At 40.8% G+C, this 14,884-nt stretch overlaps 1 protein-coding gene across 2 annotated transcripts; it reads right to left on the minus strand.

The window, feature by feature from the left end:
- Positions 1 to 4,892: 4,892 nt before the first annotated feature.
- On the minus strand, positions 4,893 to 14,869 carry MRPL22 (mitochondrial ribosomal protein L22). 2 transcript variants are annotated; one of them, XM_090020674.1, is made up of 7 exons: positions 14,769 to 14,869; positions 14,634 to 14,679; positions 11,827 to 11,962; positions 10,158 to 10,223; positions 9,497 to 9,574; positions 7,952 to 8,021; positions 4,893 to 5,196 (listed from the first exon to the last, which is right to left on the minus strand). In XM_090020674.1, the coding sequence occupies exons 1-7, from the start codon at positions 14,785 to 14,787 to the stop codon at positions 4,985 to 4,987; spliced, it is 627 nt and encodes a 208-aa protein (XP_089876800.1). In that variant the 5' UTR covers positions 14,788 to 14,869; the 3' UTR covers positions 4,893 to 4,984. The 2 variants fall into 2 exon arrangements, with proteins under 2 accessions (XP_089876800.1, XP_089876801.1); XM_090020675.1 differs by lacking the exon at positions 14,634 to 14,679 and having other exon boundaries at positions 14,769 to 14,834.
- Positions 14,870 to 14,884: the final 15 nt, after the last annotated feature.

Genomic DNA, 14,884 nt, shown 5'->3' on the forward strand with positions numbered 1-14,884 from the left:
GGAAACTTCAGCTAGCTGTTTGAAGAAAGCCTCATCCACTACTTTCTCCTGGTCTGGTGGTCTGTAGCAGACCCCCAGCATGGTGTCACCCTTGTTGCTGTCCTCTCTGACTCTAACCCAGAGACTTTTGACAGGCCTCTCTCAAGTTTTATACTGGAGCTCCGAGCAATGATATGGCTCTTGTACATAAAGAACAGCTCCTCCTCTTCTTTTCCCCTCCTGTCCTTCCTGAACAGTTTATACCCATCCATGACAGCACTCCTGCCAGGCAAACTCCCACCAAGTCTTTGCTATTGCAATCTTGTCTTAGTTCTGTGACTGTGCAAGGATTTCCCATTCTTCCTGCTTGTTTCCCAGGCTCTGTGCATATATGTAGACATGCAAGGTAACTACCCAATTGCCCTACTTTCTCAGGAAGAATGAGACAGTTGTCCCTTCCTGCTTGTGCTTCCTCCAGGTAACTGCTTCCCCACTTACTTCAGGGCTTTGATCTCCATCCTCAGCCAACCTATTTTAAAGCCCCCCTCAATAAGTAAGCAAGCTGGTCTGAGAAGATGCTCTTCCCTCCTAGCAATCCTTCTTCTTGGAACAACATCTCATGAGCGAAGAAGCCAAAGTCCTGCTGGTGACGCCATCTGTGCTGCCATGCATTGATCTGCAGGACGTGTCTGCTACCTGAGGCCACAGGCTTCCAGCTTCCACCTTCCTGGGAGTCCATGTCCTCTTCCTTCTCTAACGCTCCCTCTGGCAGTCCTACAGGTCTCCTTCAGCATCGAATTGATGAAGTCCTCATGGCGGAGGATGTTTCAGAACATTCTGCTTGCCACCACCTCCTGTAGCTCTCTTGCCTGCTCCCTGAGGGACCACCAGGAGGCAATGCTCACATCACAGGCACTCCCCAACCTGGTCATCACTGGAAGGAACCTGCAAGGAGCTGCAATCTCCACAGCCCAAACCAGGAATTGGGTGGAAGCCTTGATGGTGTGGTCATGCCTGGACAGATAGCTCACAGGTGCAAGCAGAGGATAAGCTGGCAGTAGCTCTGGCATTGCAATGTCCTCCAGCCATTTCTCTGGGTCTCTTAATTCACTGCCTCTTTTTTCCTGTCCCTCTTTCCAAGCAGATCTTCCCTAGCAAACTCCCCTGTAAGCCGACCTGTACACTGCTTCTTGGTCCCAAAAAGTTCCCTTTTCCTTGCTAGCCTGTTTCCTTTCACCAACCTTACAGTGAAGGAAGGTGAGAGTTTCCCAGCAAACTCCTATGCAAACTCCACCTCACTCTGGATTCTATTTAAACAAAGGGGCTTAAGTATTGGTCTAACTGCTGAGCACTGGAAATGTGTGCATTAGGATGAGGTAACACTAATAATTGTTCATTGCTGGCTGTCATCAGTCAGCTCTAGTGGGTGTTTTAGTATCGTGCTTCAAGATTTCCTTCCGGTAACTCTTATGTTGTTGAGTACAGCCCGAAATTCTAATTTCTCCCAGCCCCACTGAAGCCATGAACTGCCTTCAGGCCTGCTTGTTTGCTTGCCATTTTCTGTATAGTCAGCAGATACATGACAGTGTCAGCTCAGCATTATGTATTAATGTTTAATAAAATTAGTATTAAAGGACTAGGTATTAACACCTCCCCCTACAGGGCTCCACTCAAGAGTGTTCCTTAATTGGAGGTTGCACTGCTAATGATCACATTCTACTAAAGGCCTGTTACAGTTCTTAATATAGAACTTTCTGCCTGGCCTTCTCTCAGATACCTAACTGAAATACAGATATACTAATTACCAGAAATGCACTGTAGAAAGCAAAAAAAGAGAGAGACTTTATGTAAATATAGAACTAGACAGCATAAAACTTTACCATTAGAGATGTAATGAACTGTCCAGAGCAGATTCCGGTTAAACTTCCACAAAGTTCTTATGCACCAACAAGTGAACCTCCTTCACTGCCAAGCCATTTCTTCCTCATTACTAGTGAAAAGATAGCAGCCATGCTAGTTCAGACTCATTCTTTCCCCAAGTCATCCAGTCTCTCAGAATGGAATAGGGCAGGGGCATCATGATACCATAGTATGTAATGATCAACTGAAAGTAGAACACATTTGTAAGTGAAAGAAGTACTATGGAGTTTAAAAGCGACCTGCAGAGATTTTTTCCTAGTATTGAGCTCAGTTTCTTTCACTGTATCAGAAAGGAAGCCTGAAAGGGTTTCTCTTCCCCTGAGATTTCAAAGGTGAGGAAAAAAAAACCCGGAGTGACAAAACTGGCTGCAATATGCAGCAGAAATCAGGAAAGACCTATGCCCTAACTGAAAGGACAAGAACATGAGCCTTAACAAAGATTTTCTTCATTTAAAGTGCTAGTCACCGATGTCAAAACCCTTAGGTAAGAAAAGTTAACAATAACTAAAAATTCCTTCCTCTGTAGCTCACCTTGCCTCTTGCAATGCCATCATTGCACTAGGTCTCCATTTATCACAGGCCAAACACAAGCTGCATTTTAAATGGAAAATAAAAAGCAGTTCAGGATATTTTTATGAAGTGCCTGAGCTGTCTTTGTGCATGAAAAGGGCATAGCCACATCCTTCCTTCCCTTCACCCTACAACCTGCAGATTGCTAATAGAGCAAGGATATCCATATAAGGAAAGGACCTTGTCTGGAGGTCAAGTGAACATCTGAAGGGCAAACTTCAATGCACAGAAGAGAGCCAACTTGAAAGGATTCCTGGAAACTGAGACTTAGAGGTTAAGTGACAATCGCTGTTAAATTTGGATTTGTGTATTTTGAAGTTCAATGGTTTTCCCTCCCCCAGCACATGACCCCAAATGGATTAAGACATCCAAGTCTGTTATAACTTAAACCATATGCAATGTAATTGTACCACTGCAGCTATGGATAGGAGCAGGAAAATTTAAGAGTAGTTCTTCAACATGCACCAGGTATTTACAAGTAGCACAGAAGAGTATCTCTTCTCCATTTTGTTAGGAATGAGATTCTCAGGGGAAACAAACCTAAAAATAGAATTGTTAGTGACTATAATGTCAGGTAGGATGTAGTGGTAACTAGTGGGTAGAGGCACCAATACTGGTCCTGGTCTGCAAAAACCTTGCCCACTTCTTTTAGGACCCACAGTAGCTAGTACAACTTTTAAGAGATGGAATGAGGGTCTTAGAACAACCCTAATATGTTACAGGTAGGCAAGAATGAGGGCCTTACAGTTCAGGTGAATGAAAATATGAAAAAGTGGAAGATGCAGCTTGTATTCTCATAGCAAATCTTCTCTTTTTCACAGAAGCTACTGTAGAAATCAAAGCCTGGCAAAGAAAAAACCACCAGCATAATGGGTGTAGTACTCGCATAAGAACCTAAACACCTCCCCCATCTCACATCACAATCACAGTGTGATACTTCCAGAGCTGAAGGGAAGGCATGTATTCCGGACACCTGCATAAGCAAAATTACAGGTCATTCTCTTTTCATGCTTGGCACCTATTAAGGCAATACTATTACAAGCATCACAGAAGTTCACCTTGTATTTGGCTTCTCTTATCTGTAAGACTTCAGCTGACCATGAGAAATGATTAATAAGTACTTGGGAAGAAATGCCCTCATATATAAAATGTAAGCTTTAAACAGCAGTAATGCAAAGACATGAGAAAACTGTATCAACCCTATGGACCACATATGTAACAAGTTTTCCCCACTAAGCACAAGGAGCACTGTATTTTACCTGCCTCAAAAGTACAAAGCTTATCTGGTCTGAATATAGTACAGAAAAATGAGTTTACTCTCAGCAATCAACAAGTAAGCCATTTCACATTATGCTCTTGCTACCCATACAAAACTTCTGCTAACAGCAGCCATAACTCTATGCATATATCAGAAACTATTAATACCATCATGAGGGCCAAGTACCAAGCTTTAACAAGCTGCGGATTTCCCGTGACATCTCAACTCAAACTAGATAGTGCCACCTACTGCCTCAGTGTAAAGAAACCAAACTGAAATTTCAGTCAATTCTTTATTAGCTGTTCCAAAACGGGCTATAAAAAAAATCATTCCTTCTTTCCCCAGCATGTGAGAACTATCTCAAGGGCAGTAATGAAACTGCAGCATGTTCTCTGCCAGAGAAACTAAATGGACGCTTTGAACGTTTGTCCCCATCCTCTTAATCTCAGTAACCTGTTCGAGGACATTAAGTACAGGTTCATAACAATCCAAGTTTAATTAATGGCGAAAGGAGTAGACATGCTTTGAAAGATGGTTAAACTCACCCCAGAGCAACAGATACCAAACAGTCCAGAAAACCAACAGCACTTCACGTGCATAGTTTAGATGACGACTTTTAAAGAGCTTGTGTGACAGGTACTTTTAATCTACGCTAGTGTTAAGTGAAAGGGTCAGTATTAGGGAGTTTAAAACTGCAAAGTGAATTACAACTGTCTGTTTGACCCTACACTGCTCTGCCTAATTGCAAAATCCTGAACTTCGGTTTTACTGGTTAACATCCTGATCTTGCACCATGATCTGCACCAGTTCCTTGCATGCAGATATACCTACAGTACCAAAAATAGCTACTGTATAAGGCCCCACCGCATGAATTTGAGGACAACTGAATTTCCTGACTTAATTCTTGCATTCTCAGCATACATTCTAGAATTGGCTGTTCAGGGGGAGGGAGGGGGGAAAGGATTTAAATAAAGACTTAGTATGTTTCTCTGCAAATTGCCAAGGAGAAGGAACACTCTGTACTGCATTTCCAAGGATCTTGCAGATCCACAGTGCTATATTAAAGTAGGGGAGGGGGAAAGAGAGGGAAAAAAAGTCTTGTGACCCTGCATAACTCAGGACTTCCACAAGGCAACAGACAAGTAAGAACACCCAAACAGACAACTCAGACTTGCTTTTGAATTTTTTTTTTGAATACACTCACAAGCATTCCCCCCCGAACTGTAAAGAACATACAACAATGTCTGGTGTAGAGCATTACAGTGTATTAATAATAGTTCTGTTTCGGAGCTGCTCCACATACTCCTTAGCTTGATCAAACCCAGTCTTTGGTGGCTCTGGAGGGGGTGGAGGACCTTCCACCAGCTTCACAAAGTAATGGCACCTGACCATGTCCATGACGCCAGACATGCCTCTCCCATGGTAGCGGATCTTTTTCATATAGTGGCCTTTTCCAGTCAAGGACCTGGCTAAAAAGAAGAGAAAAGAAAAAAAGATGGAAAAGATCCTGCAGTTTACCCTGAAATGGGACACAAATCCCCTGCCACCTTTGTCAGAGTACTTCTTGGAACCACCCGTAACAGGGCGCTGAAGTAAAAGGGATTTTTTCTGTTTTGTTGCTTTCAGTGAGCTGTTATTGTGGTGTTGCTCATCACTTTTGGTAATGAAACAGTGGATTTAAGAAGCAAGTAACTGAAAACTTGCTCATTTTGCACAAAATGAAGGAAGACATCAAAAGAGATTCAATTTGGGTCCTACTAGATTTTCATAGTTCCTATAAAGGCAGTAATTTCCACTTCTCCTAAGCAGCTATTAACTCAAAGGAATGTGTTCCCAGTGAAGGCTTGCAGATTCTGTGTTCCACTGGAAATAGCGCAGATGTATTTGTCAAATCTTTTCTTTAACCTGAAGACTTAATTCTGCACCTAGAGAAACCTTTCTGACCCTGGGGGTCTGATGAAACTCTGCAGTTCTGCTCTACGGCCAAGGCTGCTTCAGGGAGACATGAGGCAGATCTCATGACACTCCCTCTCCAGCTGAGGAGCAAGAATGGCTTAAAGAATAAAGTGTGGCTCTCTCTTTAAGCACAGTATACCAATCACAAAGCAGTGAGGCCAGTCATCAGAAACTCTTGATTTTTCAAATACAAGACTGGCAACGGTCCTTAGGATTTAACAGTAGCAGTGCTGTGTGTAACTAAGTCCCCTGGAGCAATGAGCTTTTAAAGAGTTACTTGGAAGTTTCCATGGAGAGGGGTGCTGTACATCAGTCTACCATTTGATGCAAGACATTACATTGCAAACACACAGCATATGCAAAGCAGGATTGACCAAAGATAACCTCAAAATGGCACAATGCATGAGGTTAGCAATAAAACTAAGCTGATTCTTTATTTTCTAGCATTTGCTCTTGAGCCCCAGTTTTACCAGGGACACCAGGGGCTGGCAATGGCTAAAGTGGAATATGATGCATACTGCTGTAACTCACTTAGGACTAGGGTTAAAGTTAAAGGTCCAACCTTAGCTACAGAACATTTGTGCTCATGTCAAGCTCTTGATATACTCTGCTGTAAATCATTTAGTCTCCTAATCTCCCTGTAATAAGTCAAGAGTATTTATAAAATGACCAAATAAATAGGACCTGTGCCACTAGCAACAAATGAATCAGGACAGAATACCAATTTAAGATAAATTAAATGTTTAAAAGTAACATTGCCTACTGGTACTCAAGTTTCTTCCCCTCAATACTATAATATTATCTCTCTCTCCAGCACCTGCACTTGAAGGCATAATCTACCAAACTGTCCACTAGAGGGCTCAATCGTTATGACATGGTATTTTATATTTTCCCTTTTAAAACATATCAACAGTGTCATCCATCATCCTAGGTTTGAAAGAGAAACTTTCTATGGTAATGGCCATGCAGTGAAAGGTAATGACAGAAATCTGATAGGTGAGAAGACTGCAAGCAAGACCACATCTAGAAGCAGTTCAATTCATTCAGAGTACTTTCCATCCCTCGAAGTTTGATGGAGGTTCAGTTGCTCAAAAGTAAAACATAAATTGCTGGTTAGTGTTCTACCACTAAATGCAAAAAAGTTGCACACTACTCCAACTGCTAGGTCCTTAGAAATGCAACCGATGCAGCTACGCACACGCATCCCATGAAGTCAGTGTTAGTGACAGCATCACCCACTCATTCTATAAAGCACGCCATTAGCAACTCCACTCTGAGATTTTCATAGAGAAATTAAAATCTTACCATCCCACACTTTCTAATTCCAATCACCACATATAACACAATGACCCATCAAAGCGCAACTGAATTTTGGGAGGTTTTTTGGTGTCCAAGAATGTCCAAGGGACTGAACAGAAAACAGTACTGGGCAACAGGACAGCACTTGCGGGGGTAAAAAGCAAGCAAACAGCAGAACAGAATGAAGAGGGAAAAACATGGCATGAACAGCTGATCAGACAATATGACCAATATTTTATATAAAAGTACATACTTTCCCTAGCATTCTTCTATGGAGCCAATTGTTGTAATTGTCACATAACATGTGATATGTGCATGTGACCATGCGTGATGAAAGAGATGTTTCTCAGGGAGTATTTTAATTAAAATTATGCCTACTACCAACATTTTCCTGCTTTTTAAGTGAAATGTTTCTAAGGCAAACTTAATCTTCCAAACAACTTATTTAGAAACAAGAATCAGCTTTAATAATCCCACGTAAGTAGTGATCACATTTCCAATCATCTTCACCATTAATGCCATCTAGTGGCATTAGAAGAGCACCAATACAGTATACAATACCAGGCTTTCTTCTTGTTGACCACTCTTATATTTCTTAATCCTAACAAGTCTCTCTCTTTACATATAGCTAGCAGAAATACCATTGGCTTTTTGACCGGTATCTATGTCTCATTAAAAATGATGTCCCTGCCAATTGCAATGGAGTGTACTGGTAACAGTACTCATTAGAACAGACTGCTGGCTGAAAGCTCGATATCTGCAGTATTCTCAGTCTTCACAGAGCAGCTAAGAATAAGGTGCCTTAGTTATTAACATTAGCACTTTGATAAAGAATAGCTATTAACTACAAATTTCATTGGCAGACCTTGACGCAGAGGAGGCTGAAGTCAAGGAATCTTATTAGGAATAAAGTCATTTCACATTATTGTAGAGAGACATTTCATGCACTAAAAATAAGCAGCAATTTACCTATGTATAAATTTGATTTGAATTCTACGTTGTATTTTTTCACTGCCAGTTCTTGAGCTTCTAAAAGAACCTATAACAAAGGAAGAAAAGAAATGCTGATCAGGAATTAAAGCAACACAATTTCTATTCTCTAGAGCCCCGTAATTGCTTCCATACTTAAGTCAGATGCAGAAATGGATTCTTGAAGGATCCGTCTGAGATAGAGGAAGCTAACTTATCTTTCAGAAAAGCTCCGAAAATGGGAGACCATTCTATAGGGCAGACAGCATCTGCATGGACACAAAAGGCTAAAATTATCACTGGCAAAAGCATATATCCCTCCTTTGGCATCCAAGCCACTGTAGCTGTTTATGCCAGTGGTAAATTTGACCTGTAAAATGTAAAGCTGTATGTGCATGTGTGCACATGCTCTCCTAGATTTAAATGCACATTCAGTCTTGACAAACCAAACACAGAAGTGTTTCAGTTAAAAGGGAAACTGTCAATAGGAAGTCTCAATTTGCATTTCAATTTAACACTCACTGCTTTTTTATTCTTCATTCAACTGCTGCTACTAGCAGGATGATTAAACATTAACAAATCACCTTGATGGTAGTATGACACAGCATATGAATCCAGCAAAATATTTCACTGATTTAGTATAATAAAAAGATTTAAGTCTTTTTGTTTTCTAAATTTATCTCCAGTGCATTTCCCCACCCCCAGAAAGAAACTATTTAAAGAAACATCACATATGGGTCTCAAGCCAATGGTGACCATCTTTTTTTGATGAACGGAAACAGCTTCTAGGGATGTGTTTACTGCATTTAAGTATGGGGAAATTTTATAAGTGGGGATTTTCAGCAAGTGACAGTTTTAGGCACATGCAGTCTATTTAAGGTTCAGGCCCTAGATGGAAGATACAAGTTGAAGGTGTGCAAGATTGTTCAGTGCTGTCTACCATTGTAAGTTGGTGAGGAATACCTGTTACTCAGTAATTTTTAGACTAGAAACTGATACCCCTAGTGAACAACTAAGTCACCCATTACTATAACGCCAACATTTTGAGTGAAAAGGCAGTATTTTCTAGGCAAGACTCCATGCGTCTCCCTTTTGATAACCTATAGCTCCTACAATTAAGAATTTCATAGATTTCGTAGACATTAGGGCTGGAAGGGACCTCGGGAGATCATGGAGTCCAGCCCCCTGCCCAAAGGGCAGGAAGTCAGCTGGGGTCATAGGACCCCAGCAAGATAAGCATCCAATTTACTCTTATTTACAAATTAGTTGAAAACGATGGGGATTTTGTGTTTTCAGGCATATAAACACATAAGAAATTTAGTAGGCTGTAGTAACGCAAGGTGTCATTACGAGGAGCTGAAGTGCTGTGGTCAGAGGCCATTTGTGCCTAGGGAAGCCTCAACAAAAGTACATTAGTAAATGTTCAAACCAAGAAAGCTTTGATTTAATATGTTACAGACAGGCTTAATGCAAAGTCTCTGGATACTGCTGAAAAACATGGCTGAAAACAATCTGACAGGAAGTGTTAAGAATTTCAGTATGTACCTCTCTGATCACCTTTGCTCCCTTTTTGTCATTGAACTCTAGCTGAGCAAGAGCCTGATCGATGGACATCCCCTTGATCTAGAATTGAAAAGAAAAACGTTAACAGTCAACACTAAATCCTTCTAAACAAAGAGAAGAAACATGTTTAAGACCACAGTGTCAGGAATTATGCTTATTTTGTTTCGATAGATACTGTACTTCACAAATTTCCAAGATTTTAGCCCCATTTAAAATGGAAAGATCTTCAATGCAAGTCTCATTAGCAAAGCATTAGATGCCTACTTTCCGTAAGATTTGCCCTGCTGTTCCCAGGGAAAGTTTTCCCTATCATCTACTACTGAGCAGCAGCTAGTGGACACACTCCTTACATAGAGGCAATGATGTAATGTACTGGTGTCAAAGGCATATGGCCTGAGAAAAGCTTCTGGGAGTTGGTTGGCTCTGTCCAAGTGCAAGTTATTCACATGCATAAGATGGCTGAGTCCACACAAAATCACAAGAACATTTTTTCAGGGACTTCCCTATGTAGATGCTGGACAGATTTGAATCGAACCAGGCTTTTATTTAGCCAATGATTTTTTTTTTTTGAAAAAATAGGAACTAAAAACCACTTTGCATAGTGTACTTGTTAAGAAAGTACAAAGTCAGTGTTTTCTCTTACCAGTGTTGCCAAATACCACATCTTGTCCTTACTGTATTTTATTTCCCTTCGACAGTGGTATATTTCCTACAAGAAAAAAAAAGATTAAGAAAAAAAGCTCCGGTATCTAATTCCATTTTGAAAGGAAGAAGATGAGAGGTTCATAATACCATGGCGAGCAAATAAAATCACCTTTCAAGATCCAGGCAAGCTTATAACTCCTGCTACTGTGTCATGAGCACTGCAGGACAGCCATGTCACATACAATTGATATGGTCTACAAAATGCATGTACACAGGAGAATAATTAAGTTATTACAGAAATTAAAATAAATTGAAGAGCATGGTTTACAATTTTTTTTAAATAACCTTCCCCTTTATTTCCTCCCCTCTCTCCTGTGGTTCTAATACCCATCTGCCATTCAAAGGCTTTAAAGAAGTTACTTTGATCTCAAATCAACTCACTGGGATAGCTGCTACAAACTAGTGCCATGCTGAACTTAATTAGGTCTTCAGAGATGGAGTGGTCTTTCAGTCAGAGATTGACAAGAAAAACTGTCTCCAAAGAACTAATTGAGCACCACCGCTGTACCAGTGGGAACTAGAAGCAACAAGCAGAATTTAACAGGAATGTAAATTTTAAAGTCAAGATATTCATTTCAAAAAAAAAAAAAAAAGAATGTTTTAATAAGTAGCTAAGTCAATAACTGCATTTTCATATGCATCTCATTATTCAGGGAAGCATACTGCAAACTACATGCAGTATTTGAATGTATAAGTTCTTATTACTGGTGACATAGCACATGTAAAATAAGATGACTTGAAAAAATAAAATAAAAAAGATCACTATTCTTTTGAGATGCAGATGTTTTACATTTTAGCTTTGCTAAGCAACAAGCTGAGTAGCCAACAATAAATTTCTTACTTCCAGGTGAAGAAAAAAACCCCATACAAATGCAAGTAGAAAACAGTCAACTCAGAGAAGTTGAAGTTGGAAGACTATATTAAAAAAGTTTTTCATCATTTCCTGTATATCGTGGTGCAAACTAGTAATTTCAAGGGCACAAAAATTGTTCCACCTTTCCCTCCAGCAAAGAGCCTTTCAACATCCGTTTTCTCTAGTTTCTCATACAATATCAATTGACCCATATTTGTTGCTAATGTTTAACTACACTTTCAGCTCAGGTGACTGAAGGAAAGGAGAGTGAATAGTCTATGATTTGAATTCACAGCACAAAAGAGGAGTATTTTCCATTATGCATTTGATTCTGCACCAGACAGGACTAAATCAGATTTTAAAAAATGTTCTTAACTAGATACTAGAAGGATTGACTAGAAAGGAAACAATTAAAGAAATGCTTAGATTCTTTTCCTCAGTCAAGTCCAGGCTTAGTAGTTATTCAGCCTTGCAAACTCTGAAAAGATTTAATTTGTAGATTTGTATTTGCACATGTGCACATTAAATGATCGTATCAGGCAGCAATTTGAAAATCGAATAGGTCTTTCCCATTTCTAAAATCTAATACTGCCCATTTCTTTTGTTATACAGTTATGAGCATACTAAGTATCTCTCAGTCTTAGATTAATCACTGAATATAGCTATCATAAGTGAGTACCCCGGAGAATTAACCAGAAAAGGACAGTGCTTTATTTCCTGTATTTAAGAAATTAGAGTACAAACAAATTCTTACTGCTGGTCTTCGAGGCTCTCCTGGCAACTGTGGAGGATAAACAATTCTATTCTTCTTCTCCCATTTTCCAATGAGCTCTTGAGATGATCTTGTACGGATATTTGACAGTGGGAAAACATTTACAGATGCCAGGAATCTGCAAAACAAATCACACATCCTTTGCATACAGGTTAAAGCCAGTTTTTATTAAATAAATGAAACAGGAGAGTTTGTAACAAGCTCAAGTTTGTTTTGGTAAAGTAACATGCACCTCCCTATTAACTTGCAAAATGAGGTCTAAAAGATCCTTTTACACCAAGAACATTTCTTATGCATATGAATAATACGGGGCTCATTTAAGTGAGTGACAGGTTACACTCAGATGCATACATCTGCCATAGGTATGCCACAGCTAAGTACAGGCAGTCCTCAACTAACATTTCGAGTTACAACGTTTCGCACTTACAACATTTCTAAATTGACACCTGTTTCAACTTTATGACATCAGTTTCAACTTTACAACACCTGATCTGTGCAACGCCATGCCAGCGAACAAGTTTGCTGCGTTGCTCATCCCCCTGGAGAATATCTGTCCAAACTTCCTTGGACACTTTCTTTAAGAAAGCAGTCAAGACTCCAGAAAAACCTACATCCAGAACTCCTAAAAAGACTCCCGCTAACAACCCTTCAAAAAGTCCAACCAAGAGGCTTTCAAAAAGTCCAGCAATGTCATCTCAAAGAAGTCCTTCCAAATCAATATGATCACTATTTACAATAGAAATACATTAATGTAGCTATATTACTCATCTATAATTGATTGAGTACAAACTTCTGGAGTATTTTTGGTGAAAATAGGGCATCGGGCCTTGGTTCAGAAACCAATACCCCATTTATAACATTGTTTCTTATGAGAAAACTCGGTTTCAACTTAAGACACTGCTCTTAAAGACCCCCAGAGTAGGAGCCATCACCGCTTCCCTTGGAAGTTGGTTCCAAATCCTAGCCGCCCTGACTGTGAAGTAGTACCTTCAGATGTCTAGTCTAAACTTACTCTCTAAAAACTTGTGGCCGTTATTCCTTGTTACCACAGGGAGTGCTAGGGGGAAACAAAGTCTCTCCCAAACCCTGCTAGTCCCCCCTATTGAATTTATAGACGACCACCAGGTCTCCCCCTCAGCCTTCTCTTGTGGAGGCTGAACAGGTTAAGGTCCCATAGTCTGTTTGTAGGCTCTGCCCAGCTGTCCCCGGATCATGCGGGTGGCCTCCTATGGACCCTCTCAATGCTGTCCACATCCCTCCTGAAGTGCGGCACCCAGAACTGGACACAGTACTCCAGCTGCAGCCTGACTAGCGTTGTGTAGAGGGGGAGGATCACCTCCCTGGCCCTGCTTGAGATGCATCTGTGGATGCACAACAAGGTATGGTTGGCCCTACTGACAGTGATCTTGCATTGCTTGCCCACGTTCATCTTGGCATCAATGATGACTCCAAGATCTCTTTCTGCCATCATGCTCTCAAGAAGAAAGTTTCACAGCTTATAAGTGTGCTGCTGGTTCCTACTGCCCAAGTGCCCTGCACCTGAAAATAGTATGGGTTTCAATACTGACATTAGCTCACCCCTGTAACCTGTTCACGTCCTGCTGTGATCTGTCCTTCCCTACTAGCGTGCCCACCTCACCCCAAATCTTGGTACCATCAGCAAATTTAAACAGGCTGCTTTTCACCCTGTAGTTCAAGTCACTAATAAAGACATTGAACCGTGCAGGCCCAGAATAGCTATTACACACTGCTCTTGATTTTCTGGCTCTTTATCCTTTGGTTTTTCATTACATGACAATGGCCTTCACAAGAAAGAAACCCCTAGCCTATCAGTGTCCGAAGTTGGTTGATATTTACTGACTTGTTGGTTATCTGACTGTTAACTTCAGACTACAGTACTGATTTTTAGCTTTGCCAACAGCAAAATATAAAACAAAGCCTAATTGGTTAAGTCAATTTCATCTGATAATTAAGACAACGAAATGAAAGAGTAATGAGACAGAGAAAAATCCCAGATTTCTACAACTTTGAATCATTCCCCAGCCGGAGAAGACAAAAAGCTAAGTTTATGAGCGAGAGAGATCTATATCTATAGATATGATGCCCTCTGCTGGCTAAACGCTGAGGTGATAAGTGGGCAGCCAAACTTGTTGATATTTTTGTGAATAAAACCAATAAGTGAAGCCAGGAGCAAACCATCTAAGCAAACTCTTTTCTTGCATGGCATATTACTTTTCTGAGTCAACTTTAAAAGAGGTTTCAATCAATACTTGTAAGTCAAATATTATCTAGACTTCTGGATACCAGAGAACTGTTAGAAACTCAAATTACTGTCACGTCACATTTTGGTCAGAATTACCTAGTATCTATCCAAGAAGTTTTAAATGAGAACAATGTCAGTCACCACAAAACTACATCAGTTCTTAAACATGAAATAGGAAAAAAAAAACAAAAACATTCAATCCTCTGCTTGAAAGCCAGATTCAGGCCAAGGACATTCACTTTGTTGAAGAAATGGGAAATTGCACCGTTAGAAACCATCAGCTGGTTCCATCTCCCTCGAACCAGGTCTTAAGAGTGCAATTGAACCCAAGATATTTCACACTTGCTTTGACAATAGTCTTTTGCAAGCCACCACTTCCACTGCAGGCTTTTTTAAACAAGTTTCTTCTCTCATAACTCACATGTCATAGTTTGTATTCAGCTTCAAAATCAAAATGCAGCCGCTCCCCTCCCGCACACTGAGGACACGGAAGATGGGGAAGGGAGTGGAGCGGGGACAGACTCACCTTTCCGGCCGGGCCCCGAGGAGCATCGTCCGCGCCCAAGCGACGCCTGCACGACAAAACAAACAAACAAACACAACCCTGCATAAGCCGCGAAACCACCGCCAGCAGCTTCCCTAACCACCCCTCCTCACTCACCCGGTATGACCGCCGCCATCGCAGCCGCCTCACTCCGACCGCGTATGCGCAGAACCCCAGCGCATGCGTAGAGTAGCACCCGCGCATGCGCAAAACCAACGGCGGGGGTCAAAGGT

This window comes from Crocodylus siamensis, chromosome 10 (genome assembly GCF_052110815.1).
Source record: "Crocodylus siamensis isolate JL-2025a chromosome 10, ASM5211081v1, whole genome shotgun sequence".
In the NCBI taxonomy this organism is placed as follows: domain Eukaryota; kingdom Metazoa; phylum Chordata; order Crocodylia; family Crocodylidae; genus Crocodylus; species Crocodylus siamensis.